The following is a 27,951-nucleotide window of genomic DNA, read 5'->3' on the forward strand; positions in this document are numbered from 1 at the left end:
TCACATGGAACTGAGGAAGGAAGTCGGAGAAGGCAGCATGGGGATATCCACGCTGCCTTCAAGCATCAGCAACACCACTTCCTCATGGAGGGACGAAGCGATGGCTCTTCCAGGACGCACCACAAGCCTACTTTAACCACCCTCTCCAGTTGCCTTATTTCGACCTCCTCGAAGTCCTCTAGCTTTGCCAGTTCACCTGCCTGAAAGCATCCGTAAACCCATTCTTCGAGAACCGCTTCCTCCTCAGAGCGGCACCAATCCAGGCTCCTCTGGTTGCAAATTATTTCCAGCAACACAATCCCGAAGCTGTAGATGTCGACTTTCATGTCACAGGTAATTTCTTGTGCCACTCAGGTGCTACGTACCCACTGGTTCCCCGGATTCTAGTCTTGGTCTTGGTCTGATCCGGGTTCAACATCTTCGATGGTCCAAAATCAGATATTTTCGCCCTCCTATTCTGGTCGATTAGTATGTTGTGAGGCTTCATATCACAGTGGATAATCTGCGTCTCACACTCCTCGTGGAGGTAAAGGAGGCCTCTGGCTATATTGCGAGCGATGCTCGTATTTTCATCCCAACGAGGCTGTCTTTCTGGTGTAAAGAGTAGATCCACGAGTGAGCAATTGGTCATATATTCGCACACCAAAAGCCTGTTGTTCCCATCCTGACAATAACCGAGCAGGCAGACCAGGTTCCAGTGACGAGTCCTCCCAATGATTTTCACCTCAGCTCGGAATTCGACGTCCCCATCAGATGAGATGTTCTCGAGCCTCTTTATGGCTACCACTTTTCAAAGATTCAGCAGCATGCCTTTCTAAACTGCTCCGAAAGCCCCCTTACCATTCTCATCCTTAAAATCCTTGGTCACTTCCTTGAGCTCCTCATAAGTGAAGCATCTCAGTCCAACATTCTCTACCGATCCGATGCTTACTCCATGATCTATAAACATTTGATGTCCCAAGAGCCTGTTCTGGTAAACGCAGACCCCGAGATAGACTAGAATTATCAACGCCAAAGCAATCAATGAGATGCTCACGACCAAAATGTCAATCCTGATCTGCTTTTTGACGTGCTTCGGTGCATTTGCATCCAATGTAGCGGTACTCAGCTTGATGGAAACTATGTTCGAATTGCTGAGGTCTCTCCCGCCGAACCTCAAAGGGAGGCCTTGCTTTTTGCACTCCTTTGTTGTATATCACGGCACCGCAATTGTAGTCGGGCAAACATGTGGCTCTACATTCCTCAATGGATTGTAATTGCTGGAAGAGTATGAATCGTCTTCCTGTTCAAACAAGTTATTGAGTCGGTGTGTGCTTGAAAGAGACATTGCCATACACCGAAGGTTATCCCGAGAACTCATTTCCGTCTTGAAGCCTTGATATTTTAATTGTGAGGGGCTCTTTCATTGGTTATGTGTTGGTTTCATGCCAAGGCACTTTCCTGGAATGTGAAACAAAAACAGGGGCTACGACTAGGATTGTCATCGGTGGTCCTTTCACATTATTATTGCAATAGCATGAGTCGAAAGTGATTAGCACTTCTGAATCCATCTTTTGATAGATAGAATTCACATGATGACAATCAAAGATTAAGATTGTTAGAGATAATTAAGGACTTCTCTAGGAAAACTTCTTATATTAGAGATATTTGATAATTAAGTCGACTCTTTGTAACTCTCAAGATTGCGTGTATATCTTGATTGATATATTATCTTAGATAGTCATCTAATAACGTTTATAAATAGGATTGTGTATTCTTTTTTAATATATATATATATCGAATTAAATTGAAAAAAAAAAATCAAATTCCTCTCTTCTGCATCATTACTTTAACTAAGATATTGGCTGATGGTTTAGCTAAAGACTTAGAAATTAAGGCTTCGTTTATTTTACAAAAAATTGAATGATTTAAAAATATTTCCTTAAAACAATCGTTTATATCACTTACAAAAATAAATGAATAAAAAATATTTTCATCGTCCACAAAATACTTAAATCAATTGCTATCAATAATGAAAATATTTTCCATTGGTTAATTATTTTAAGTAACGCAAGTGATTTTTTTATGGAAAATATTTACTAAATCATTTATTTGCTGTGAAACAAATGGAGGTTAATAGAATTGGAATGATCTAGAGTGAGAGAATACGAGGATGGGAATCTAGAAGACCTTGCTGGATACGGGAACCTATGGTGCCCGAAAGTCACGCGTATATTTTTTCTGTGGGAATCTTGACTGAAGATTTTTGCGGCTTATGTACACCTAAGTCCTGCTTTCTTCATGATTGACCACTCTCTTTGGGATGATCAAGTAATTTTAGAGTGATTTTCATCCGGGTACCTGAGTTTTGAGTTTGGACTCCTTTGTATGGTATTGGCCAGGGATGGAAGTGAGAGACATGAATGATATCTATGTCACATCTTCTCTCACTTGACTATATCGCATGCAAAGTTTGTTGGAGGATTTGCAGTTGTAGACTCTCTTTTGGTATCTCATCTTCATAATCAAACGACAAATAGTAAAGGTGTTAAACTATGACTAGAACTACCCGTAAGGTATGATCAGACCGCTTGGCATTTCTATTACCAGCATACCAAGATAGGTAAATTGTTCAAAAAATTCTAAATCTATTGTGCTTTTGTGAATTCAATCTTAAATATTTTAATATTATCAATTGAATCCCAAATCTTTTTAAGTTTTGCTAATTGAATCAATTCGGTTAATTTTGGTTGGAAATCGTCGATGTGGCAATCTAGTCAATGTCAATCATCCTAAATAGCACGATCGACGATAACGTGGATAAATTTCGATACATTTTTGTCGCGACCAATTTTTTCAGTGGTGTGAACCACCTAGGGTTTGGCTAATGGATTATTAAGCCTAAACTTAACTCGGGCTCTCCCAAGCCCATACCACGCGACTTAGGTTTGAATTCTTAACATGCAAATTGATTTTATTTAGGAGTCGCCACTAATCAGTTTATGGTAGGTCGATTAGACACCTAAGTAAAATAATGGGAGAATTACGTTACTCCTACGAACCAGGAGACTAAAGGTACGGGGACTTGATTACATTAGATTTCTCTAATACCCTTTCGGTACCATTCTTTTTATTTTCAAAAATGTTTGGCAATTGAATTGATTTTAATTTAACTTCCTAACGTGTGAGGTGATCATACATGTGCGCATACCACCAATTTAACACTCAAGAAAGCAATTAAATATTGCAAAACATACCTAGGAGCAACGAAAGCATCTGCATTGTTAAATCAGAATTCACATCAGCAGCCCTAGATATGATTTCTAATTAACACGCAATTTCAATTTTTGTTTTCATTTTATTTAATGAAAATCATGACTTATGCAATGCATCTAAGATGACATGGCAGCATGACCTAAACTATATGACATGAAGAAATGCAATAATTAAATGCCATCTAAATGACCTAATTCTAATGACATGCGGTGCGATGCAATGACATACAAAATTATTTAAACTAAGATGACATGCCGCATATAATTTAGCACGCGAGTTATATGTCATGCGACATTTATTAAATGATTTAGTCTAATTATGAGTAAGTTCTAATTAAATGAACCTACATGACATGCATTTGATATTTCTATTTAAAAATGCAAAAATGATCTAGCTAGATTAAAACTCTATTTAATTTAAACTAAGGATCAAGTCACATTAAATCCTAATTTAAACTAAGATATTATCTTAATCTAACATGTAATTGATCTAATATGCAATGGCGTGCAGAGCAAGCCCTAATTCTACATGACATATGCATGATTTTTTTTATCTTTTATTTTTATTTAAAATTCAAAATTTAAAATTATCACGTAATTAAACACGCAACTAAAATCTTAAATTAATGCATTTTTTTTTTTTTATTGTTTTTCGAACTAAAATCCCTATCCTAGCTATGCAAGATAACAAGAAATATTCTAAAACAAACTGAATCCTAATTCAATTTTTTTTTTTTAGATTTTTAGTGATTCTCTAAAACAAGTCATTATCAACTAAGCGGTAAATCTAAACAATCAAGATACGCAATCAAATAAATGATCAAAATAATCGAAAAAATAACCTGTTGTCTCACAGGTTAAATTAACGATTATCCTAACCCTAATTATCACGACAAAGGGTTCAAAATAACTAAAAATCTGATCCGAATTCTTACGGATCAAATTAATAATTATATTGATTTAGTACTTAAAAAACTATCAACAAACCCCAAAATTAATGTAATTAAAAAAATAACCCGACATCTTACGGGTCAAATTAATAATTACAATAAGTTTAGGGATAACTTATGCGGATAATGACTACAAGATTCATAAAGTGAACATTGGGATCCAATTAAGTAAATAACTAAAGAATATAAACAAAATAAAGTAAAATAAATGAACAACCTAATTGATTTTGCTTTTTCTGTTGTTTTTCCTTTTCTTCTGAGCAAGGCAGCACGTGGTGGCCGGTCCGGTGAGGAGTCGCCGGCGTGAGGGGATGATCGTCAGAGCTCCGGCGAGAGGAAAACAGCAGCAAGCGATCGGCAAAGAGGTGAATCGAAGGTAGCTTCGCGAACGGGGGCGCTGAAGGGGCGTCGGCTCGGCGTCCGGTGGGGCGAGGCGGTGGCAGGGACAGAGCACCGGCGTGCAGGCGTCGATCCGGTAGGGGCTGCGTCGCGGCTGAGGAGGAGGCGCGGCGGACAAGTCGGACAGCGTCTCCGCAAGGGGCTAGCGTTCTGTTCGGGACTTGCTGGCGGAGCAGGGCAGGAGCGGCGTCGGTGAGGCGTCGCGGGTTGCTCGCGAAGGAGGCGCGGCGAGGCTCGGCGTCGCGGTGGCGCGGGTCGTCGGGGCTCGTGGACGGAGACCGGCAGCTACGTCGGCGCGGGGAAGGCGCGGCGAGGCTCGGTTGTAGCACGGCTCGAGCCTGCTCGCGGAGGGTGGAACGTCGCAGGTCGTCGGGTTAAACGACGAGGCGTCCGATTCCGATCCAGTCGTCTGCACCTCCGCGTGCTCTGGGGCGGCGTTGGGTGAATCAGCGTCGCGGGTCCTCCTGGCTTGCGGTCCAGGTCACTTGATCGGAGGCGGGGAGGAATAGACACAGACCGGTGCTCGGCGGGAGGCAAACGCGGGGTCGTCGGCAGCAAAACAGGAGGCGGAATCGGGTCTGGGAGATGGAGGGCAAAGCAGAGCGGCGAGTGTGAGGGAGACGATGAACAGTAAACGTCCCCTCACCTCTGCTTTTTACATTTACCTTTTCTCTCTCTCTCTCACGTTCTGACTTTTCCTTTTCTACAGTTTTTTCCAAAGAAGCCCCCTCCTATCTCCACATACCCGATTGCTTTTTATAGGTGAAAATAGGTAATCTTCGTAGAATATTTTATCTCGTTTTTTCAATATACACGAAGATAATCTATAACCTCCCGATCATCCAAAATCTTCTTATTTTCCTTATCTCATGAATATCTCTAATGATTTTATTGCCTATTGATAAAGATGAGATTGCAATGCGGTTTTCAATCTTCAAAAAAATCATCAGAATATTGCATCAAATTTCAATTTTTCACAGATAATTGATTTTTAAAAAAACAATGGGCTTGGGCTAATTTGCTCATTTCACGGGCTTGGTCAGACATCGGTGTAAGGCTCGAAACATTAATTCGAACACATCCACCAATGCTCCAATAAATAAAAAATGCAAAATATGCAAACTAAATGTACCTAAATTTATATACTTTGTGCAATTAGTATTTTTTTTCAAGGATAAAATTAACCCCTAAATTTTATGCTATAAATGACTAAATGGGTTATCAAAATTTAGGTGTCAACAATTTTAAATATTTTTTTCTATTTTTTATAATTTTTATTGATTTTTATTTTTATTTTTTATTTTCCTTTTCTTTCTTTTTCTTTTTGGTTCAAATGGTCTAAGCGTTATAATTGTAAACAATGAATCCAGACACCGCTAGTGTGACTAATACAGAAGCAATTGACGATGTAATCACGACTAGAATCTCTCTCTCTGAAAAACCATTTCTTCCGGTCCGGTCTCACTTACCTTTGATGTAAGGTTGGCTCGAGTTGTCGAGGTCTGTGCGGCCGTATCTAAGAGGGAGCCTCTGCTTCGTGCAATTTCCATCTTTGCATATCAACACTTCGCAGTTGCGATCCCGCAGACATGCTTCTTGAGATTCCTCCTTGGTGACGTCCTCCCACAGAGTGAGAGTGACCAGTCAACTGTTGTATCCATTATCCAGGATTCGTCCCCTCGCAGGTTTGGGCGGTGAGCTTCCTTTTGTACCCGGATGTCCAGTTGCACTGGTTCGCATGCGCAAATCCTGGGAGATATTTGCAGTCGGCTTTCTGATTGTACATCGTGCAGTACATTCTGAGTCCGCATGTGTCACCGGGGCTGCATTTGGCACCGGAAGACTCCCACTCCAATGACAAGTTGTTCTTGCTCACGTTGCATGGGTACAGTCTCAAAATCCCATCCACATCGAGTCTCATAAGATAGACGATTCCTTCTTTAGGAGGACCCATGCTAAGTAAATTATAAACTTATCATCGTTAAAATGAGATGTTAGTATATTTAAAGTGTATCCGATTCTATTATGAAAATGGCAAATTTAAAGCATTGCTACTTGAAATTTTTTATAGAATTTCATGCTAAGTAAATTATAAACTTATCATCGTTAAAATGAGATGTTAGTATATTTAAAGTGTATCCGATTCTATTATGAAAATGGCAAATTTAAAGCATTGCTACTTGAAAATTTTTATAGAATTTTCAGATATTTGCACTAAGTAAAGTTTAACTTGAAATAGGGCTTTATGTATTTTTATTAATCTTATAAAAAATTTGGCTATATATTTTCTTAAAATTTTGTTTTACAAACAAAGTAGGGAATTGTTAGTTGTTTGTTTGTAGAATAAATAAAAACTTTCCTTATCCCACATAGGAAAGTTAGAAGCATGTAGGCCACTGTATAAATGTGAATGTCCTCTAACTTGTTTAAATAAAGACAATGGGCTATAAGCTAGACCCTACAATACTCACGTGTAGGCGCATGATTATTAATTGCAAGATCGTGGATCATAGCTAGAATTAATCCTTGTTCATTATTTTTATATTTTTTTGTGCGGTTATTTTGCTAAAAAAATTTCAACGTATCTTTTGAGAAAGAATCTGTTTACTTTGCAACCTTTTTCGAATGGTTGCTTCTATTCAAAAGGACTAAGATAAGTATGTCAAATATTGTCGAATTTTCATTCCAAAAATACAAGCTTCTTTCCAATTGTTTTCCTTTGAGAGTTCTTGGAGATATATCAAAATTGATATATGGTATTCTTATTTGAGACTTTATTCTATATCGGAAGATTTTTTCCAGGTACCATTAACAATGTTAAGAGGCAAATAATTTCTGACTCCAACTCTTCTTGATCCGAAGCATTTCTCCCAACAAGTACTAGTGGTCATATTCTTTAAATATTTTACCTCTTATGTTCAACCGGTAGAGAGAACCAACATTTTTTAGATATAGATGTCGCATTTTCACTAACTCCATAGGTTCCGCACAACCTGCAAAGTTCGTGCCTACGAAATATCTTCCAGATATTGCATGAGGTTTCCATCGGTTTGCATGTCAGGGCAAAAGATACCGATCGTTGCTGTTTGAAGATTGGAAAAGAACTGTTGATCCAATGATAAATGTTGCCCTGCCAAGAGGGTATCGGTTGGCGAATCAATATTCTACCATAATTTGTCCCCCCTTGAGTTATGCAGAACAAAATTGCCGTATCAAACATGGAAGCCGAGACCGCCGTCTCACTAGCATTGGCAACGAGCATCTCTGCGCTTCCACAAACTGTAGGACAAGTCTCCCGTGGCCAGTGAAGAGCAGGGTGGAATAAGTCACGATCGGAAGGTTGTTTCAGTTGGCCGTCCAGACCAAGGCTCTTAATATAGCTCTCGCAAGGAAGACTCCCTCCTAGTACCGCTGTCTCTCTGGTAGAATCTGAATGCAACAAGGCTTATGTTCATTTGTCTCCGAGAATTTGCCATTGGGAAGATGAATGCAAATGAGGGAAGAAAGGGAAGTGGATCTGTAATATATGGGCCATAAATCCAGCTCATTATTTTATTAGTTAAGTGTAAAGCCTGGCCCATGTCTATTATAAACCAAACCCAAGCCCATCTTCTTTTTTTCTTCTCTAGATAATTCACGTGAGAGCAAGCAGTGGACAGAACAAGGAAATGAAAATAGAAGAAGCACGTTCGTGAAGAGAGGAAAAGGTGGAGAGAGAGAGAGGGAGAGAGAATTTCGCTCGTACGAACATCCCAACAAGCCAAATCAAATCCAAATTGCGACACCTAGAATGTATTCAAGCCTATTATTCATTTAATCGAAGAAATTTTCAAAGTTAGGTTGTAAATTTGGAGTTATGAAAAGTTGAACCACGAGATTCAACTGATGAGTTTTTTAGTTTTAGATTTATATGGAAATGATAGATAAGAGTATTGTGGAGTTGTGGAGTTCGACGAAAATCGATTTGGAAGTAAAATTTGATCAGGGTTCAATGAAAATTGATTTCAAAGTATGGTTTGACCAAAACAAAATTTTGAAGTTTCACATTTGAGTCACGTTTGATTTACACAAACAAATAAAGATGAGTGTTTGCTATAAACGAGTTTCTTTGTTAGTGCACATGTGTCATTTTATCAACGAATAGGCATAGTTTAGATGAGTCATTTGTTAGAGTAGCGTATTACTCGGTTTTTTCATGTCATTTTCAATTAAGTAATTGGAATACAAGTGTGTTAGGTCGAGTAACCGTCATAAATTGGTTTTAAGCTTTTCTGAGTAAGTGGTACCATCTCTTCTTTGAGTAAGCGATATGGATTAGATATACTATGAGTACCGAAATGGCATGTTTATTGCACATAATATGGATCGAGATTTTACTACCATTTTGTTCATTTTAAATGGAAAAGTATTTGTTGATTATGGTTTGAGTTAGTTGGTTGTAAATTGTTTGTGAAACCTTTTACAATGGTTACCGACTGTATCGAGGTTCCCGAGTCACCAAAAAAAAAAAATCGCGAAAAGGATCACGATTTATGATTATAATTAATGAAAGGTATTTTGATATATATTGAATTGTGAAAAATTATACAATTTAGTTTGTGAATCAAAGTAGTAATATGCTTTCTGATTTTGGTTGTGGGTTATTGGAGATTGAGGTTGATAGATTATGCTAAGTGCCTTTGTCAACCCATTAAGGGATTTGTTGTTATGTATACTAGTTTTAGGATATCTTTGTGGACCAGTCATCAACAATATAAGTTGAAAACTAATCAAGGGGGAATCTTGGTTGGTTTTGTCACGTGGTATTATGTGTGATCATGGTTATATTCTTGCGCACAAGATTGGACAATAGAATTGACAATTGACATATGATTAATGAGATTTATTAGTGGACTAGACCACTGATTATTTGCTTTGATTTCAGTAATGAAAATGATATTTCTACTACGAGTATAGTTATGTTCAAGTAATATATGGCTCATTTTGATCTTGAAGGTTTGTTACAATCTAGATTTGGTGTAAATGACTTATGTTTTTGTGTCTCAAATGCGTATAGTGAATGCTCAATATGTTTCATCTTTGATGTGTTTTAGGTTCCTTGGCCGGCAGCCTATTGAACGAGAGTGCTATCATGGAGACTTTTGAGGTTGAATTCTTGGGTATGAATTTAGTTAGCTGTGTTTGATTGAGTAGAGGTTGCTAGATATAGTTGTTAGTTAGAGTTATAAATATGTCTGACAATAGTTGTTGGGTTGGCTAACTTAAGTTGTAAATATTATTTTCCATAAATTATAGAAAGCTTTGATACTATAACGATATGACTTTTTATTAAATATATATGAATGCATATATGTCGATATTAGATTGAATTATGGTTACATTTGAGACTATGTTCTTTGGATAAAAGGACGATCACGTCATTGTCTCTGTTCTTGTTGAGTTGGGGCTGTGACAGCAGCCATTATAGAAGTGAAGCGCCTGTAATGGAGGGTTGAATCAGCCATCAAAGCAAAGTAAGATTATGCAGATCTTGAGCCTATCTTTATGTTTGAACTTGTTTTGTAATGCGAAGGATCAACTCTTTGTTTGTGCTTTATAGAGCTTTGGATTTATAGAAAGAATAGGATTAATGATAGCGAAGGTCATCTCATGACTTCTAGTGGGTCAAGCACGGCAAAGCAAAAATTTAGTGCTTGAAGACTTGGACTTCACCAAGAATTTGCGGTGGAAAGGGAACCGCATTTATTTATCAAGACAAAGCTTCAGTTGTGTCAAAATGATGTGGTTGGACTGGGCATCCAATAGTCAGTCGTGGATCAAGGATTCCAAATAAAAGCGAAGTTTTTTATTTTTTATTTTTGGCTGTCGGAGACAAGAAAAGTTGGCAATTTAAAAAATCTAATAAATGCTGATAATTAACTCAAAAAAGAGTAAACAACGCAAAATTAATTAATAACTTTGTTATTAGCAATCTAATACATTATTTCTCATGTCAGAGCCGTCCCTGATGGCTAGGGGCGCAGCTGTGGAGAGTTTAGATGGCACTGATTATCGAAGAAGGACAAGGAGGTATTGGAATGTCCACTGTGCCCTCGAGCATCAGAAGCACCTTCTTCATTGAAGGACGAAGTGATGGCTCTTCCAGGACGCACCAGAGACCCACTTTAACCATTCTCTCCAACTGTCTTCTGTCCATTAATTCATCATCTACAAGCTTCTCTAGTTCCCCAGCTCGAAAACAGTTGTGGACCCATTCTTCGAGAACGGCTTCCTCATCGGGGAGCTTCCAATCCACACTCCTTCGGCAGCAGATGATCTCCAGCAACATGATTCCAAAGCTGTAAACATCCGCCTTCACTGTCACCGGCAGTTTCTTGTGCCACTCTGGCGCAACGTACCCGCGCGTTCCTCTAATCCTTGTCATGGTGTTGGTTTGATCTGGCTTGAGCAGCTTTGACAACCCGAAATCGGATATTTTTGCATGCTTATGCTTGTCGATTAGTATGTTCTGGGGCTTTATATCGCAGTGAATGATCTGGGTTTCGCACTCTTCATGTAGATAGAGGAGACCTCTAGCTATGTTCCGAGCGATTCCCATCTTCTCATCCCCACGAGGTCGTCTTTCTGGCGCAAAAAGCAGATCCGCGAGTGATCCATTGCTCATGTACTCGTACACCAAAAGCCTGTGCTGTCCATCAACACAATAGCCGAGCAGCTTGACGAGATTCCGATGATGCGTCCTCCCAATAATTTTCACCTCAGTTTGGAATTCAGTATCCCCATCAGATGCGATCTTCTCTAGTTTCTTGACAGCCACAACCTTGAGGTCATTGGACAGCGTGCCTTTATAAACTGTGCCAAATGCTCCCTTGCCAATCTGTTCGGCAAAATCTTTGGTCACTTTCTTCAGCTCTTCATAGGTATATAATTTCAGCGAAACGTTCTCTATTATTCTGGTATTTCCCTCCTTGGAAAATGGTACGTGTACCCGAGCACGATACTTGGAAACAATGAATCCAGACACAGCTAGTGTGACTAATGCAAAAGCAACAGAAGATGCAATCGAGATTGGAATCACTCTCTCAAAAGGTCTTTTTAATCTAGTCTCACCAACCTTGATATAAAGAGTGTTCGACTCGTCGGGGTCTCTCCTGCCGTATCTAAGAGGGAGCCTCTGCTTTCCGCAGTTTCCATCTTCGTATATCACAGCTTCGCAATTGCAATCCCGCAGACATGCTTCTTGACATTCTTTCTCGGTCAAGGACGTCAGTGAGTCATAGGTGGTGTTCTCCCACACGGTGTTATTGACCGGTTCAATGTTGTATCCAGGGAGGGGGTTTGTTTCCTCGCAGGTTTGGGCGGTGAACTTCCTCTTGCAGCCATATCGGTCGCCCTTGTTCACAGGCACGAATCCTGGGAGACACTCGCACTCGGCGTTCTGATCGATCATCATGCAGAACATGTTGAACCCGCATACGCCACCAGGGCTGCATTTGTTATTAGAAGAATACCATTTCACGGACAAGTTCTTCCCAGTCGCGTTGTATGAGTACAGTCGCAAAATCCCATCTACATCGAGTCTCATAAGATAGAGGATTCCTTCCTTAGGAGGTCCCCTACTAGGGGTGATATTCTTTAAAATTTCACCTGTTATGTTCAACAAGTAGAGAGAACCATCATTATCGAGATATAGTGTTGCAGTGTTACTGAGTCCAAAGGTCTCAGACGACCAGTAATAGTTCTCGCCCACCGGACTATCTACCGGATATTGCACGAGGTTCCCGTTTGTCTGCATGTCAAGACGAAAGATACCAGTCGATGGGTCGCTATCGGAAATGCTCGAAAGCAACTGTTGGCCCGGTGATAAGATTTGCCCTGCCAAGAGGGTATCGGTTGGCGAATGGAAACTCTGCCATATTTTGTCCCCCCTCGAGTTATACAAGACGAAATTGCCCGTATCGGAAAAGGAAGCCAAGACTGCCTTCTCGCTAGCATTGGCGACGAGCGTATCTTGTGCTCCTGTGGACTGCAGGACGAGTCTCCCGTCATTGGTGAAGAGCAGGGTGGAACTGCTCGGGACTGGAGGGTTGTTTCGGTTGGCCGTCCAAACCACGGTTCCCCCTAGAGTTACTCCAACCCAGTAACCACGGTCTGTCAGGTAGAATCCGAATTTGAAGAGGCCAGAAGGTGAGAGCCATGAGTTGTTGGAGGAAGGGGTGAGAGATGTAAGAGTTTTTCCTAATGTGGACTAAATTAATTGATATTGTAAATTACTGTTTTTTACGCTACCGTAAAAACGGGGTTGGTCTAAGGGGAGATAGAAGGTTTTTTAATTAGTCCCAATATGGGTTTTAGTAGTGTGGGCCGAGTTGGCGACCCGTAATGAGAGGAACTGGAAAAACTTTATAAATAGTCTGTTCTCCACTGTCCTAATCTCACATGTATCCTCACCTAAGGGCGTTTACTAACGCCGCACGGGAGGGGGGCCGCCAACGGTGAGCGCTGTGACATCCCGAAATCGGCCCCGTTTCGATAAAGTGAAATGGGCGCTTTCGTCAACGTGTTTTGGTCCTTTTCTTCGGTGATCACTCACGAGTTAACTAACTTATTAGATGAAGCCGTTAAGGGATGTATCTCGCGGTAAAATCCCTAAAAGCTACTCGATTTGTTGGATTGGACTAAAATCACGTTTGATCGATTTTTAACCACGAAATCAACTCGATTTGGGAATCGAATTTTAAGCGCGTCATAATTCTTATTTTTAGGATCTTTGTCTCGTCGCTCGTCAATTTATTGACGATTAAGAAATTTCAATAAAGAAATTATCGGAAGAAAATTGAAGCCAAAAGAAAGAAAAGGAAAATTGAAATAAGGAATTATGCATTTCCTTTTCTTTTTCCTCTCTCTCTCCCTCTCTTTTCTTTTCTTTCTTTTCTCTCTTTTCTTTTCTTTCTCTCTCCTTTCCCTTTTCCCTTCCCCCTCGTGCGAATTGCCCCCACCGCCTATTCTCTCTCTCCCTTCCCTTTTGACCGGTCAACCCTTATCCCTTCTCTCTCTCTCTCTCTTTCTTTTTCTTCTTCTTCCCGCACGCTCGACCGAACCAGCTTCTTTCTTCTCCTTCTTTTCTTCGCGTGCGAACCAGGAGCTCGGAGCAAAAGCAGCGCAGCTCGTCCCGCCGCCGCACCGCCGCCCGCGCCGCGCCCGCGCACCCGTCGTCGTCCTGCCGCCCGCGCTCCGCCAGCCCTCGTTTCCTCGCGCTCAGGCCTCCCCCGTGCGTCTCTCGCCCCTGTTCCGTCTCGTCCAGCCACCGTGAGTGGCCGAGCAAGCCGCCGGAGCCGCCGTGTGGCCTCACCGGACCGCCTCTTGCTTTCCCGACCCCTCTCCGCCTCTAACCATCTCTGTTTTCCCCTGTTTCGCAGCTAATCCAGCAACCCACGAAGTGGGTTTTCAGCCGGCTCTTGGGCCGTTTTGGGCCGTTTCCGGGCCCCGAACCCGAGCCGTGCTTTGGGGTTTATTGTTCCTCGCGTCGCCCTCGTCGGATTGATCCGATTTGCGGGTGATTTGGTGAGTAATCTCACTAATCTTGGATTAGTTGGCTAATTATGCTTATGGTTGGTTTAGATTTAATTAATTATGTTTAGGTTGTTAGATTAGAATAAATTAGCAATTATTAGTCAATTGTGATGTGATTTAAATAAATTGATTGCGCAATTAACAAGTAGACGTGGTCTACTAATTATTGGAAGCATCTCGGGAATTTTCCGACCCCTAATCGGGCTTCAATTTGGCGATTCGGGCCTAAGTGTGATTTTTGGCATTTAAATATCATTTTTCGGAATTAAATTAATTATTTATTTATTTTCCGAAAATTCAACTAAGATGGTTCGGAACTGGAATTTTATGCCGATGACTGTGGTGAAGTCCGTTTATTTAATTGGACGTTATTTTGAGCTAAATGGAATTTTTAATATTTATAAATTTATTATTTTTGGAAATTAAGATTTTGATGGCCGACGACGAAATCCGTGCGATTGTCGTGGCGCTTGTCTGTTTATTTATTTGAGCTCTACGTTGTATGGAATTAAATAAATTGTGATATTTTAGAGATTTACTCTAAATTGATTGGAATTGATTGAGACCGAATTATGGATTGGTAAATGGCGTGGTTAAATTCTGCAATTGAGTGTTAAATTATGCAAATGGAGTGCTGATTGGATTCTTGGTATTTAATTATGAAATTTGTGGATTTTGATATTTATTCGAAAATCCGGGTGTCGGGTTTTAACACCGAAAATGGATTTTTAGTACTATATCAAATAGTGGGGTTTAAAAAAGATAAGTATCAGTCTTCCGGTTCGAATTGACCGTGTACCCACACACGACTATTTTCAGAATATTTTTAATACGAAGGAAATAGGCCGGGATCACTATTTTAATGGAGGCATTTGAGTGCAATGCACAGTATCCTGGGCCAAGATTGAGTGGTCGTGTGTTGGTTAAGAGAACCAGTCTCGAGCAATTATGCCGGACGTTACTAAATCACTTTTCGGGTTACCCATGCATTAGGGTAGCGGGTCGCAGTGGATTCTGGACCTATGCCCCTTCGGGGAAGCCGTCTAATTGAGAGACGTTGCCGTGCTCATGGGGAGAGACGACGCCTGGCAATGCTAGAAGACCGCCAATAGAGTTGGCCGTACCCTTGAGGGGTGTAATTAACAATTGGAACGCATGATGGTTGAGTTTGATGCGCCAGATTATGAGACAAAATTGTGTGACATGGAATGGGACGTGTCATAACGATTTGGCCCTATAATCTGGACCCTTGTGATTTATTGAGTTGAGTGATGCGTTTCAATTGCTAGATGTATCGATTCTATACGTAAGGTATGTGAATTGTACTGACTTGCAGGTGAGATCCGAGGCCAAGGTACGTCTTCGCCCGTGCGTGTTTAGGCAGCTTTGTAGTATAATGGTTTACTAATCGGGCTTAGTGGGGTAGAACTCGCTGAGACGTAGTCTCATCCCAGTTTGGGGAAAAACATTTCAGGACCCCAATGAGAAGCTGATGAGGAGGAATCTGAGAAAGAGAACTCGGAGGTGAAACCTGAGTAGAAGGATTTTGGAAGAAGAAGATAGTCCTGAGAGGGGCCTTGAGTACGGTCTGGATGGATTGAGATCCTATCTTCTTTGATATCTCCATTTTGATGTGAATAGAGTTTATAATAAAAAGACGTGAAGTGTTCTGGTTTGTGGTTTGTATAAAAGTTTGGTTATAAATTTCAATATGAAAAATATGGCCCTGCTTTTCTATCCCATCGTTTTATTGTCTGGGGATTTTAATTGCTTCCGCATGTGCTTAAATAATGAAAGGGTCGGCGATACGTAGTCCTGGGATATCGCATTATAAAATCGACCAAGAGTAGAAGGATGTGTGCGTGCCCGAGGATCGGGGCGTGACAGAGCCAGTGATACGGAGGGCAATAGATGAGAATGACTTGATGCGTGGATCCCCTTGATATATGTGGGTAATCCTTTTTCCTGCTTCCGCTTTAGGTTCGATGGATTCCAAAACAGGTGCGTTAATCTTTCTACTCAATTACGTTCTTGTTCTGGTTATGGAGATCTTGGGATTGCGCAATTTGCGTCTAACATGTGGTATCAGAGCAACCATAACCCTAGAACTCGAACGCAATTGGTTTTTCCCTAATTTGTACGGATTTACCATAATTTGTACGGATCTACCCTAATTTGTACTGATTAGCCCTAATTAGTGCGGATCTTGCCCTAATTTGCGATTTTCGAGACTTTTTGTTCAATAAAAATTAAATTAAATCACAAATTCAGACTGGGATCGACGAGACGAGCAAGACGGTCGGCGGCGCATCGCCGGAGGAGTCCGCACGCGCCCTCACGCGTGGCCATGCGCCGCCTGGGTGTCGAACGCGCGCCGCGCGTGATTCATCAATAATAAAAAGGTGTGATTCATCAATAAAAATCAAACTTTATTGTGAACTGAAACTGGCTTAATGCGATACAATTCAGATGAGATTATATTTGAGTTATGTACTGAGCTGATGAGAAATAATAAAGATTATGAAACTTTTGTTACTCAAGTATACTCTTTTACACACTAGTAATCTTTGAATGATAGACGACTTAAGGACTCGTGACCAAACTGATGTACTGATTAACACATCTGCTGAATGTGGGTAATACATGTCAATTAAGTTACTGCATATTGTACATGAACTCATCTGGTCACTTATTAATGTCTATCAAGTTGAATATTTTTTATGGTTAAGGAGTATGACAACATTTATGCAGAGCAATAATATCTACTTTTTGTTAAATTTTAGATATTTGGTTCTCTGGTTTGACTCAATTAATAGGTCACTGGTTGATTACAATGATAATTTGTTGCTTAAAATTGGCTAATAAATCAGATGTTGGCCTTGGAGTCATGTTTTGTCGTATGAAACTCATGAGCAATAGTGCTTGTTGATTTGGTGTACCCTGTATTACTATTGATGTTAATTTGTGAAAGATATTTTAGATCAGCATTCTTTTTATGTTGTTCTGGTAATATGTAATCATGGTGCATAAGAGATGTTTTATTCTCTGTTATGAGAAGTTTCTTGTGTTACTGTAATCAATGATCTCATTAGAATCCGTCAAAACAGGTTCGCTATATATATATGTATGATTAATTTTTATTAATGAATAAAGCAATGTAATTAGCATAATATGTTATTTTGGTGATATGCTGCCCCTATCACTAAAGTTAAAATCACATGTATATGGTGTATGTGAGGAGTAAAGTTTATATCCCTGGTATGAGAGAATTTCAATGATTCAATTGAGTAGTGACCGTCAAAGTGGCATGTTTGATTGAGTTTGAGAAATTTCGGTCTCGTATGATGATTGGGATGTCTCCTGGTCTAATGTGTAATCATACTCCCAAATGAGGTGATTAGGTATTAGTTCATGGAGGGATACATGATAGTGTGGTGGAGGAGTGACTGATTCTAGTGATTCATATGCCCAAAGGTGATGAATTTACGAAGAATTGGAACATATTCTCATAACCTTTATCATGTGGGGAGTGTACAATTGCATGTCATGTATTCTGCCCAAATGTGATTATGTGATTTTGCATGTAACTCTCTAAATGTGTACTTGTACGTCAAGTTACACAATGCTCACATGATGCTAATTATATACTGCTTGTTTTTCAGTCACATTTTCTGTAAATGGTAATTCTGTCATCATTGAGGTTTTTTACCGCTTCAAATTTTAAGTTGTAGACATATGATTTGTTGCTTGAGTAAAGAGCAACTGAATTTGCTTATTGTCCATGAAGCGTTCCATTCTGGAACACTTGAAAAGAGGTTTGCCTGCGGACTGCACTACTATAAGATAAAGGAAGCCTTAGTTGCTTGAAATTATGTCTTGTCTGACATTGAAATTAGGACACATCTGCAAAAAAAGTCTGCCGTTCCAAAGGATCAGGTTGTTGGATAACAGAGTCGGGTTTCTGAGTGCCTAAATCCTTTAGAAAAGATTCTAGTGGATTTGAGAGCATCATCTGTTCTGGCCTATCTCTTATAATGATGGAACTTGATCCTGTAGATGGTGTCTTTTGAAATCCAAACATGGCTCCAAGCATTTCCGGAAGAAGAAGAAATGGCGATACCTACGCAAAAGAAAGGATCGCACAAGCCACAAAAAATCAAACCGTTGCTACATTTGCAATCAAAAAGGACATTTCGCCAAAAGTTGTCCTCAAGCGAGAAAAGGTCAGAATCATCTAATCCATCATATTGAAAACGAAATAGGTATTTCTCTTGAGAATGATGATATTGAATCCTTGTTCTCCGCTGATGAAGAACCATCTGAACAAACTCTTTGTGCCATCCCCTCTTACCAAACTTCCAGTGAAACTGAGTCAGACTCAGAATCTGAAGATATTTTTCATATATCACCATCATCCTCAGAACCAAACTTTGACATATTTTCAAGCCAAACTCATTGTCCACACTTCCCAGTCAAAATCCTCACCTCAAAGTTTGCCAAACCTATCACTGTCATTGCTCTCATTGACACAGGAGCAAGTTGTTCAATTACGACACCAAAATTCTACCCAGAATTCTGGACTCCTACGTCCGATACTTCAATTCGGCATCGGGAGATACTTTCTCCACAAATGTCGAACTACTCCTGTAACTATCCAATTCTTCCCACAGTGCTCCATAACTGCAAAATTTTTTGGATCTAACCTTCCCAATAAAGATCGATAATTGGGTGGGATATTATGACTCAAATCTCCCACTTAGTATTATTCCTGGAAAAGATCTTAGATATAAAGATCAATTCTCTGAATTTGTCAATATCCGAGACTCTTCTCTATTCAAATGAGTCTACTAGATCCGATTATGCAAAAGTTATTGGAATCCTGTTCGGAATCCCATGCAGAATTTGCTCAAAAGTGCATTCATCCTTTATGGCAAAACCCAGAGTTCTTTGTTCGTCTTCTTTTTAATAAAAATGAAGACATAAACCCAACCAAGGCGAGCCACATGGGAATGAAGCCAGAACATTTAGTTCTAGCTCAAAAGGAATGCTCGGAACTCTTGCAACAAGGCCTTATTGAAGTTTCTGACTCACAGTGGGCTTGTGAAGCCTTTTATGTTAACAAACGTGCCGAGCAGAACAGAGGAAAAATGAGATTGGTAATCAATTATCAACCTCTCAATCTTTTCCTCCAAGATGATAAATTCCCTTTACCATCTAGAGACTCTCTCTTCAGTGGTCTAACCAAGGCCCACATCTATTCCAAATTCGACCTCAAAGCCGGATTTTGGCAATTGGGCATCCATCCTGATGATAGATCCAAAACATGATTCTGTATCCCGAATCAACATTTCCAATGGAAAGTTCTTCATTTTGGCCTAAAAGTAGCACCATCCCTTTTCCAAAAGGCCATGTGTCGCATTTTCCAACCAATTCTAGCAAGTGCGGCCGTATACATTGACGACATCCCGCTCTACCGATCCCCGATGAGCAAATCACATTGTCAACTTCTTGAGAAGTTTGCAGAAATTATAAAAAGCATGGTATTATGCTTTCTCAAAGGAAGATGAATATTGCCCAGACAGAGATTGAATTTCTTGGTATGCACCTTAGCAAAGGTACATACTACCCAGGGTCGCATATAGCTCAAGAACTATTGAAGTTTCCTCAGGACAATTTCACAACAAAGCAAGTTCAGCAATTTCTCGGGATAATCAATTATCTCAGGGTCTTTGTCCCAAACATTGCGAAACTTCTGATCCCTTTGCAAACCATGCTGAAGAAGAATTCCCCACCTTGGGAAAAACTCAGACCAAAGCAAGAGTGAGAACTTAATGAGATTATGCAGAATCTCCCACCATTACAAATACCATCAACGGGCAAAAGAATTCTCCAAACGACGCCGGTGATGAATACTTTTGGGCAGCTGTCCTTTTGAAGAACTCGATGGTAAGAGACTCCTCTCGTGCCCATAAAAGTGGAAAGTTTTCCCAAGCTGAAATGCATTACCATTCCACTTTCAAAGAAATCTTAGCAGTCAAAAATGGAATCAAAAATTCGAGTTCCACCTCATTGGCCACCACTTTCGGTAGAATTAGACATGGCATCTTTCCCTCGATGACCAAGTTTAAACAAAAACAGATTCCAAACTCCCAACCGCTTCGATGGGCTGAATGGTTTTCAAATATTCCTTCGAAACTAAGCATATTCCCCGAAAGAAGAATGTGCTTGCTGATTTCTTATCAAGACCAAAGGCACCAGCCGAGATCAACATGTATATCAAAAGGCCAGCTTTCCATATGCTCAACCATGGAGTAAAATACAAAATTGAGAACATCAGGGACTTGCAAAGCTGGAAATATCCCCAAGAGATTATTCAACAAATCCAGAACGATAGCCTTGCTGAAAATTTGGAGAACCTCATGTGGCAAAGCCATACAGACCTATTCAGGTTCAATGGAGGTTCGATTCTCTATCCTTTTGGGTTAAACATGAATTATCCATTCATTCATTCTCTTATCTGGAAAGAAGATGATTTTCTGAACAGCTCAAAACGTTATTATGGTACTTAACCAATAAGTACCTAATAGCCTTTGAAATCCCAACCGGAAGATTCATTGCTAACCTCACAAGGATATTCTTGCTTGGAAGAAACGTTGAAAAAGAATGTGATAGAAATCTTTTAGAATTTCTAAATTGGTTCTATCATCCTACATGTTGGAAACAAGACTTGGAAAAAGAATTGAGATCCATGACACCAGATCCTGAAGTCCATACCATCCTATTTTTCCGACGCCCTTGGAATTTTTGCAGAAATAATGGCAGTATTCTTGATGCACCTCTGGAATTAGGAACTACATCCTATAAACCTAACCTGAACAGCCGAGAATCCCGGATTTATAAATCTTATCCTAGATCTGTTCGAATTTGTGAACGAGAATATCGAGAACTCCAGAGAATCCTATGCCAGGAAAACAAGACCATTCCCGAAGACGTTTGGAATAATGCACACAGTACATGGGATCATTATGACCTAGCACCAGAAGCTAGGGAAGCACTGGGACAATACAGACAAGCCTCATCGTCCCAAGAGCCTGAAATGACAAACGAAGACGACATTGTCCAATCCACCCAAGACCCCTATGCACGCTTTGGAGGACCTCGTCCTGGACCCCTACGAACAATTCCAAAGCATGGACACATCCTTTTATGCGAACCATCCAACTGGCCTCAGCCAAGGATTGTCGACCTTCAGCAAGATGAAGATACAAACTTGGCTGAAGAAGAAGCATCACATTGGGCCCATGAACAAGCATCCTCATCACGAAGGCTGAATCAGATTCTCTCACCAGAAGACCTTGAAGCCCTTGAACAAAAATATGAAGCACATCTCCTAGAAGAAAACTCGGATAATTCAGTTTGTAGCTACAATGCTCGAGACGGACGTGACCGATGAGTCCGTACATTTTCACTGTAGCAAAACATTGTTGACTTTTACTGTAGCACTAGGCTAGGGAAGTACTGTTCACAGTACAATCACTGTTCATATGTGTTCGAATAATTCCTTTCGGTGCCTCGTTTGTTCCGGACCCGTGAGCTAGGTCCCTATGTGTGTCCTTGTGACCTCTTATTGCCTATATAAGGCAAGGAGGGTGTAATGTTTTGGGCGAGTCCCAAGAAGTAAAGTGTGTGCTTTGTGAAAATCTCTCCATGGATTTCTAAATTCCTCTTCTTCTTCAGCCTGGTAGGATCCTTCGAGAAATGCAGCTTGGGTAGGTTAGAAACGATTCCATCCTGGCATTTTTTGAGTGTCTCTAGGCTCTGAACTAAAGGGCGAGTGGTTTTCTGCTAACAGGCCGTCCCTGAAGAGCTAGGTTCGCCCATGTGGGATGCATACCTGCAGAAAATTTACTCTCCTTCCCTGGTTCTAAGTCTAGGTCCATTCATTGGTATCAGAGCCATATACATCTCGTATATGATTAAAAAGGTTGTCAGGTTTAACAATGGCAATGAGTATTTTGGCAAGTATGACAATGCGAAATAGCTTAAAGGGTCATTTGTCAAATACTTGATAGATTCTGGGGTGCTAGTTTAATTACTTTACCTGAAAATTCTGACAAAAAGATTTAGGCGAAAGGCATAAATGCACCATATTGAACATGGTGATGAGTATGATTAGTAAGACTAATTTATCTGGTTTTTTGTGGGCTGATATTATGAAATCAATTTTTTCATATACAAAAGGGGTATTGATTTTATGACCTTAAAGAAGGTAAAAGAATTATAGAATCACATACTCTAAAGTTTCTAAATATTGACGTAATTGTAGAGGATAGCTCTCGGATTATTAAAGATAATAGTATGATGGAGGTTACTATGTTTTTGTCTTTACCTATACGTATAATTATGGAATCTACTGTAACCATAGACTAAACTTGTTGAGGTTTAAGGTACTATTCTTGATATAGTTTATAATGAAATTTCTTAAACCTCTCAAGTGCAGAATGAAGTGGTTGCAGCTTTATTAAGGAGATTTGTTAAGGAAAGATGATCGGTTATACCATCGGACTATATAGTCTATTTGTGAGAGCATGATTACAATATCCACTATATGGTTGATGTAATGACATATTTATAAATGTCATTTCTTATCCTCAATTAAGTATGTGATTAGATGCCATAAAATGCGATATACAATCTATGAAACATGTTTGGAAACTTACTGACTTGTCTAAAGATTACAAGTTCATTAGTTGCAAATTGGCATTCAAAATTACAAGAATTTCAAAGAAAGATTGTGGAATTTAAAGCCAAATTGATAACTAAAGTTTTCATTCTGAAAGAGGAGTGTATAGTTTATAGTGAAGAAATAATTATTTCTTTAAATATTCTTTCAGAGTGAACGTGCCATTAATAACTCTTTTTTATTTGGAGTTACGTTAAACAGATTCAAAAACTATATAGTGCAACTGGATGATTTTGCAGCAGATTCATGTAAACTTGTATGTAGACTGAAAAGTTCTAATTCATGGTCTTAAGCAAGTTTCCAGACAATATTCTTAAAGTTTCATAGTGTTGTTATTTTGTTCAATTGGGAACAAAGTAATTCAATATACTGCAAAGTCAGTGGGAGGAAATTTATTTTTTCTCATACTTTATGTACATGATGTTTTTCTTACAAGTTGTGACCTTGAGACATCTTATATCCTTTGTACTGAGGTCTGTAAGGATTATTTTTGCCATATTATATAAGATTTTCTCTGAGGATATTTGCTGATTGTATATTTGAAATATTCAATATACATCATTGTAAGCCAAGAATTGCTCCTGTTGTTAAAGGTGATGGACTAAATCAATCACATTGTCCTTAATATTGAGAAAATCTAATTAAATGATATACCTTGTGTCAGTGCACTTAAAAGTATAATGTATACTCAAATTTGCACTAGACTAAATATCGTCTTTGTGACGAGACTTCTAGGAAGATATCAGTCAAATCCATGACATGATCACTAGGTTGTTGCCAAGAAGATTTTAAAGGTACTTAAAGAAAACAAGAGATTATATGCTAATTTGTAGACATGTTCAATTCTTGCAGTTAGTAAGGTATTTAAATGTAAACTTTGCTGGCTATTCGATGACATGCAATCAATAACATAATACATATTTATGTTAGCAGTAAGTGCAATAAATAAAGTTATATGTCATCTTCTACTATGTAAGCAGTGTTAGTAACATTCTTTTAGGCGTTACTTGGGCTTTTAAGCTCCGTAACCTCATTAAAGGAGTTGATCGTTTTAACTTTATGTATAGATTCATACGGTTGTATTGAGATAACAAATTTGTAGTATTATTTATTTACTACAGAGGTCTCAAGGGGTCTAAATATATGGTGGTCAGATATTTTTGACCATAAAGAAACGGTACAGAAAGGTGACTTATGATATAACATATTTTCACAGATGATGTGGTTGCAGATCCACAAACTATAGGCCTACGCCCATGTATATTTTAGTAACATATTGTTAACATGGGCCTAGGAGTATCTTCGGATACTGTTGTTTAGTGGGAGTTATTTTGGCTTTACTCTGATAAAGTTCACATATGTGGTTTGTTACACTTAGTAACGGTTTGATATGTATCAACTTTTGCATTCAATAAAATATTTTGAATGTGTTGTTATTATGTTGAATACATACTGATAAAGTCTCAAGGGATTGTATAGACCTTGAGTGAAGGCTAGGGGCATCCGGGCATTCGGTTATTAGCCTTGTGCATATGTCTTGTGATACATAAATAAAGGTTAACCATAAGGACAAGACAAATGTGGGTTCATTGGAACCATAAAGCATTCTCTAGTGGCACAAGTTTTTGTGACGCCTAAAGTTAAGAGAATGATGACTGACAAATGGGATCTCTCTATGAGAGATGTTATCCATTTGCCACACTACCATATTAAATTCATATCAATAAAGTTGAGAACATTCGTGACCATGGAAGGCTGTGTGTATACATGCAGTTACCGCCATGATTCGGTGTTTAAGACTTTATGGGATAGATTGACTATTAAGAATTATCTCGGACCAAATGTGCGCACATACAAGATTTCAATTAATATAGTCCAAGTGGGAGAATGTAAGAGTTTTTCCTAATGTGGACTAAATTAATTGATATTGTAATTTACTGTTTTTACGGCTACCGTAAAACATGGTTGGTCTAAAGTGAGATAGAATGTTTCTTAATTAGTCTAATATGGGTTGGCTAATGTGGGCCGAGTTGAGCCTGACCCGTAATGAGAGGGACTGGTTGGAAACTCTATAAATAGTGCTCAAGTCTCTCCTCTAATCCTAATTCTCACATGTATCCTCACCTAAGGGGCGTTTACCTAACGTTGCACGTGAGGGGGGCCGCCTCATTGAGCCAGTGATACGGAGGGCAATAGAGGAGAAGGTCTTGATGCGTGGATCCCCTTGATATATGTGGGTAATCCTTTTTCCTGCTTCTGCTTTATGTTCGATGGATTCCAAAACAGGTGCGTTAATCTTTCTACTCAATTACGTTCTTGTTCTGGTTATGGAGATCTTGGGATTGCGCAATTTGCGTCTAACAAGATATGCACCAAGGCTTATGTTTGTCTGTCTCTGTGAAGTTGCAGTTATGAAGATGAATGCAAATGGGAGAAGAATGGGAAGGGGAGCAACAATAGAAGTGAAGCGCATGCAATGGAGGGTTGAATCAGTCATCAAAGCAAAGCGAGATCATGTAGCTCTTGAGACTGTCTTGATGTTTGAACTTGTTTTGTGGTGTGAAGACTCAGTTCCTTGCTTGTACTTTATAGAGCTAAGCATCTAGATTGGAAGATAACGTGCCTAGTGTATTTTTTTGTCATTCTCTCTATTACAGAGACCTTGACTCTAGAAAAGTCTACTTTTTAGAAAGAATTGCCCAAGGTCATCTCAAGACTTCCAAAGTGTGCTAAGCACGGCAACGCGCTTGAAGACTTGGATTTCATTATGACCTCCAGGTGTGTTGGAGCACGGCAATGCGCTTGAAGACTTGGATTTCATTATTAATCTGCGGTCGAAAAGGAACAACGTTTGTTTGTCAAGGCAAAGCTTCAATTTTGTCAAACTGATGTGATTTGATTGAGCATCCACTTGTTGGATCCAGGATTTCAAGTTCAAAAAAAGTTTTCTGTACTTGTAGAGATACAAAAATTTGATAATTTAAAGAAAAAATTCTAATAAACATTCATAATTAACTCAAATTAGAGTTGATAACACAAAATTAATTAACAACTTAATCATACAATAGTTTATAATCACTTTAATTGTAGTTGGTAATTTCTAAAAAGAGTTAGTAAATTTAAAAAAAAAAAAATGTTACTAGAAAAAAGATAGAAAAAGCTGGCAACTCAATAGGCAACTTGGTAAATTAAAAAAGATAAAAATATATTTTTGGAAGTATAAAAATATATTTTCGAAGTAACACAAGTGATCATTTGTAACTAAAAATTTAGTTGGTAATTTCATCGGAAAAAAAGCTTATAAGTCAATACAAATAAATGTTGACAATGTACTCTAATAGTTGGCAAATTTAATTCATTTGTAAGAAGAAATAAAACTTGGTATTGATAAGAGAAGTCTTGTTTATTTGTCAGTCATAAGAGAAACCAAAAATTTCTGAAATAATTAAATAAATAAACATTTGTGACTAGCTCACAGAAGAGTTCACATCATAAACTTAGTAATTTAATCAGAAACCCAACGGGAGCACAAGGCTACTAAGTTCAACTAGAATTACCTACCGAGAACCTCATTACTCTAATTAAAGTTGGTACTTTTCAAAAATAGTAGGTAAATTTACAAAGTTGGTTAGTTAGGAAAACAAAGTATTAATTCCATAAAAAAATTGATTTAAAAAAAAAAAAAACAATAAACGTTGCTGAACAATTCAAATTTGAGTTGGTAGGCCAAAAATAGTTATTACGTTAATCAGAAAAAAGTCAATAAGTCAGTAAATGCTATTAATAAGAAAGGTAAATAAAAATTCATAAAAAAAATAAAATAACTCTTATTTTTATAAACTAGCCTATGGATGTTGCAATGGACAAAACCAATCATATTAGATCTCAACACGAGTCTTACATCTTAATAAGCAAATAGCTTGACCTAGTAGTTTAAAAATCAAGTCCATTTTACGTGGGTCCAATCCCCAAAAGGAATATTGCCCTTTCGTCCTCGTAATCACTGCCTAACCCTCTTCGGATCAATTAAGCATAATCCATCCTCGAACCATACAATGTAATAAAAGGGTCCCCACTTTGATGTTGTTTATGACGACTCGACTCATCCATGTGGAACATGTCTCAAAGAGAAAATTTAAGTGTAATCACGCAAGAGGTGAAGGAGTACCCAAAGTGTAATTACACCAGCTGGGATCATTTACTTATGATAACTCAATAAAGTCTCTCTCATACAATGTCGAACTTGAAGCGTTACAAGTAGACTTAATTTATGCAATAATTGCTTCCAATGTCTCAACATTAATTTATGCAATAATTGCTTCCAATGTCTCAACATTATAACATTTAACATCATTACCCGATTTTTCATCGGAAAAAGAGAAATAAAATAAACATATGCAATGATACACAATACTCCTTACCCACGATTTATTTTAGAGCATATATCACCGGAGAAAAGAAGATTTTCTACAAGCTACCCAATTTACAATTAATTTGGGGGTTTTAACCACGCACTTCTTCAGTAATCATCAAATTAAGGATGAATAAGATTGCTTATGGATAAGGACTTGATAATTTTTATCCGATTGGTTTATATGTCTTTCATTGCATTCATCAATTGGTGTTCAATTTTCGTACCAAGTTGTCCTTTTCTTCTCTTCTTATCCGATTCATCAATTGGACCTCTATGGTCCGGGTTACACCCATATTCGGGCCAGATCCTTTAACCTGACCCGAGGCCTCCTTTTAAAAAAAAAAAATTTAAAAAGTTCCAAACACTCAGAAGTCTTTGGAAAAAGCTAAAAAATTAGAAAACCTTAGAAATTAGATTTTGACTAGTTTCACTAGATATTTCATGTTAATCTTGGTTTAAAACTAGCCTAGCATTAAAAAAAAAAGTGTGAGAATGATTTGTTAAAAAATGGTGCTCGAAATTGAATAAACTCTTAGGGCTTTGTGATAGGGTTTCCTCATTTCATTTTTCGAGACGAATTATCAATTGTTTGTGCACTTTCAATATATTGATTGTCAT

The 27,951-nt window shown here is 38.8% G+C and overlaps 1 protein-coding gene and 1 pseudogene across 1 annotated transcript; both read right to left on the bottom strand.

The window, feature by feature from the left end:
• LOC120287498 lies at positions 1-6,414 on the bottom strand (annotated as a pseudogene).
• A 4,169-nt stretch (positions 6,415-10,583) lies between these two features.
• Positions 10,584-25,528, bottom strand: LOC120286779 (G-type lectin S-receptor-like serine/threonine-protein kinase LECRK3). Its single transcript, XM_039299276.1, has 2 exons — positions 25,289-25,528; positions 10,584-12,828 (listed from the first exon to the last, which is right to left on the bottom strand). The coding sequence occupies exons 1-2, from the start codon at positions 25,414-25,416 to the stop codon at positions 10,638-10,640; spliced, it is 2,319 nt and encodes a 772-aa protein (XP_039155210.1). The 5' UTR covers positions 25,417-25,528; the 3' UTR covers positions 10,584-10,637.
• Positions 25,529-27,951: the final 2,423 nt, after the last annotated feature.

Source organism: Eucalyptus grandis, chromosome 8, assembly GCF_016545825.1.
Source record: "Eucalyptus grandis isolate ANBG69807.140 chromosome 8, ASM1654582v1, whole genome shotgun sequence".
Classification (NCBI taxonomy): Eukaryota; Viridiplantae; Streptophyta; class Magnoliopsida; order Myrtales; family Myrtaceae; genus Eucalyptus; species Eucalyptus grandis.

Coding starts and splice junctions, on each gene's coding strand:
- LOC120286779 (XM_039299276.1), bottom strand. CDS start 25,416: ATGACTGATTCAACCCTCCATTGCATGCGCTTCACTTCTATTGTTGCT. Junction 12,829..25,288: donor ACAAACATAAGCCTTGGTGC/ATATCTTGTTAG, acceptor AAAAACTCTTAC/ATCTCTCACCCCTTCCTCCA.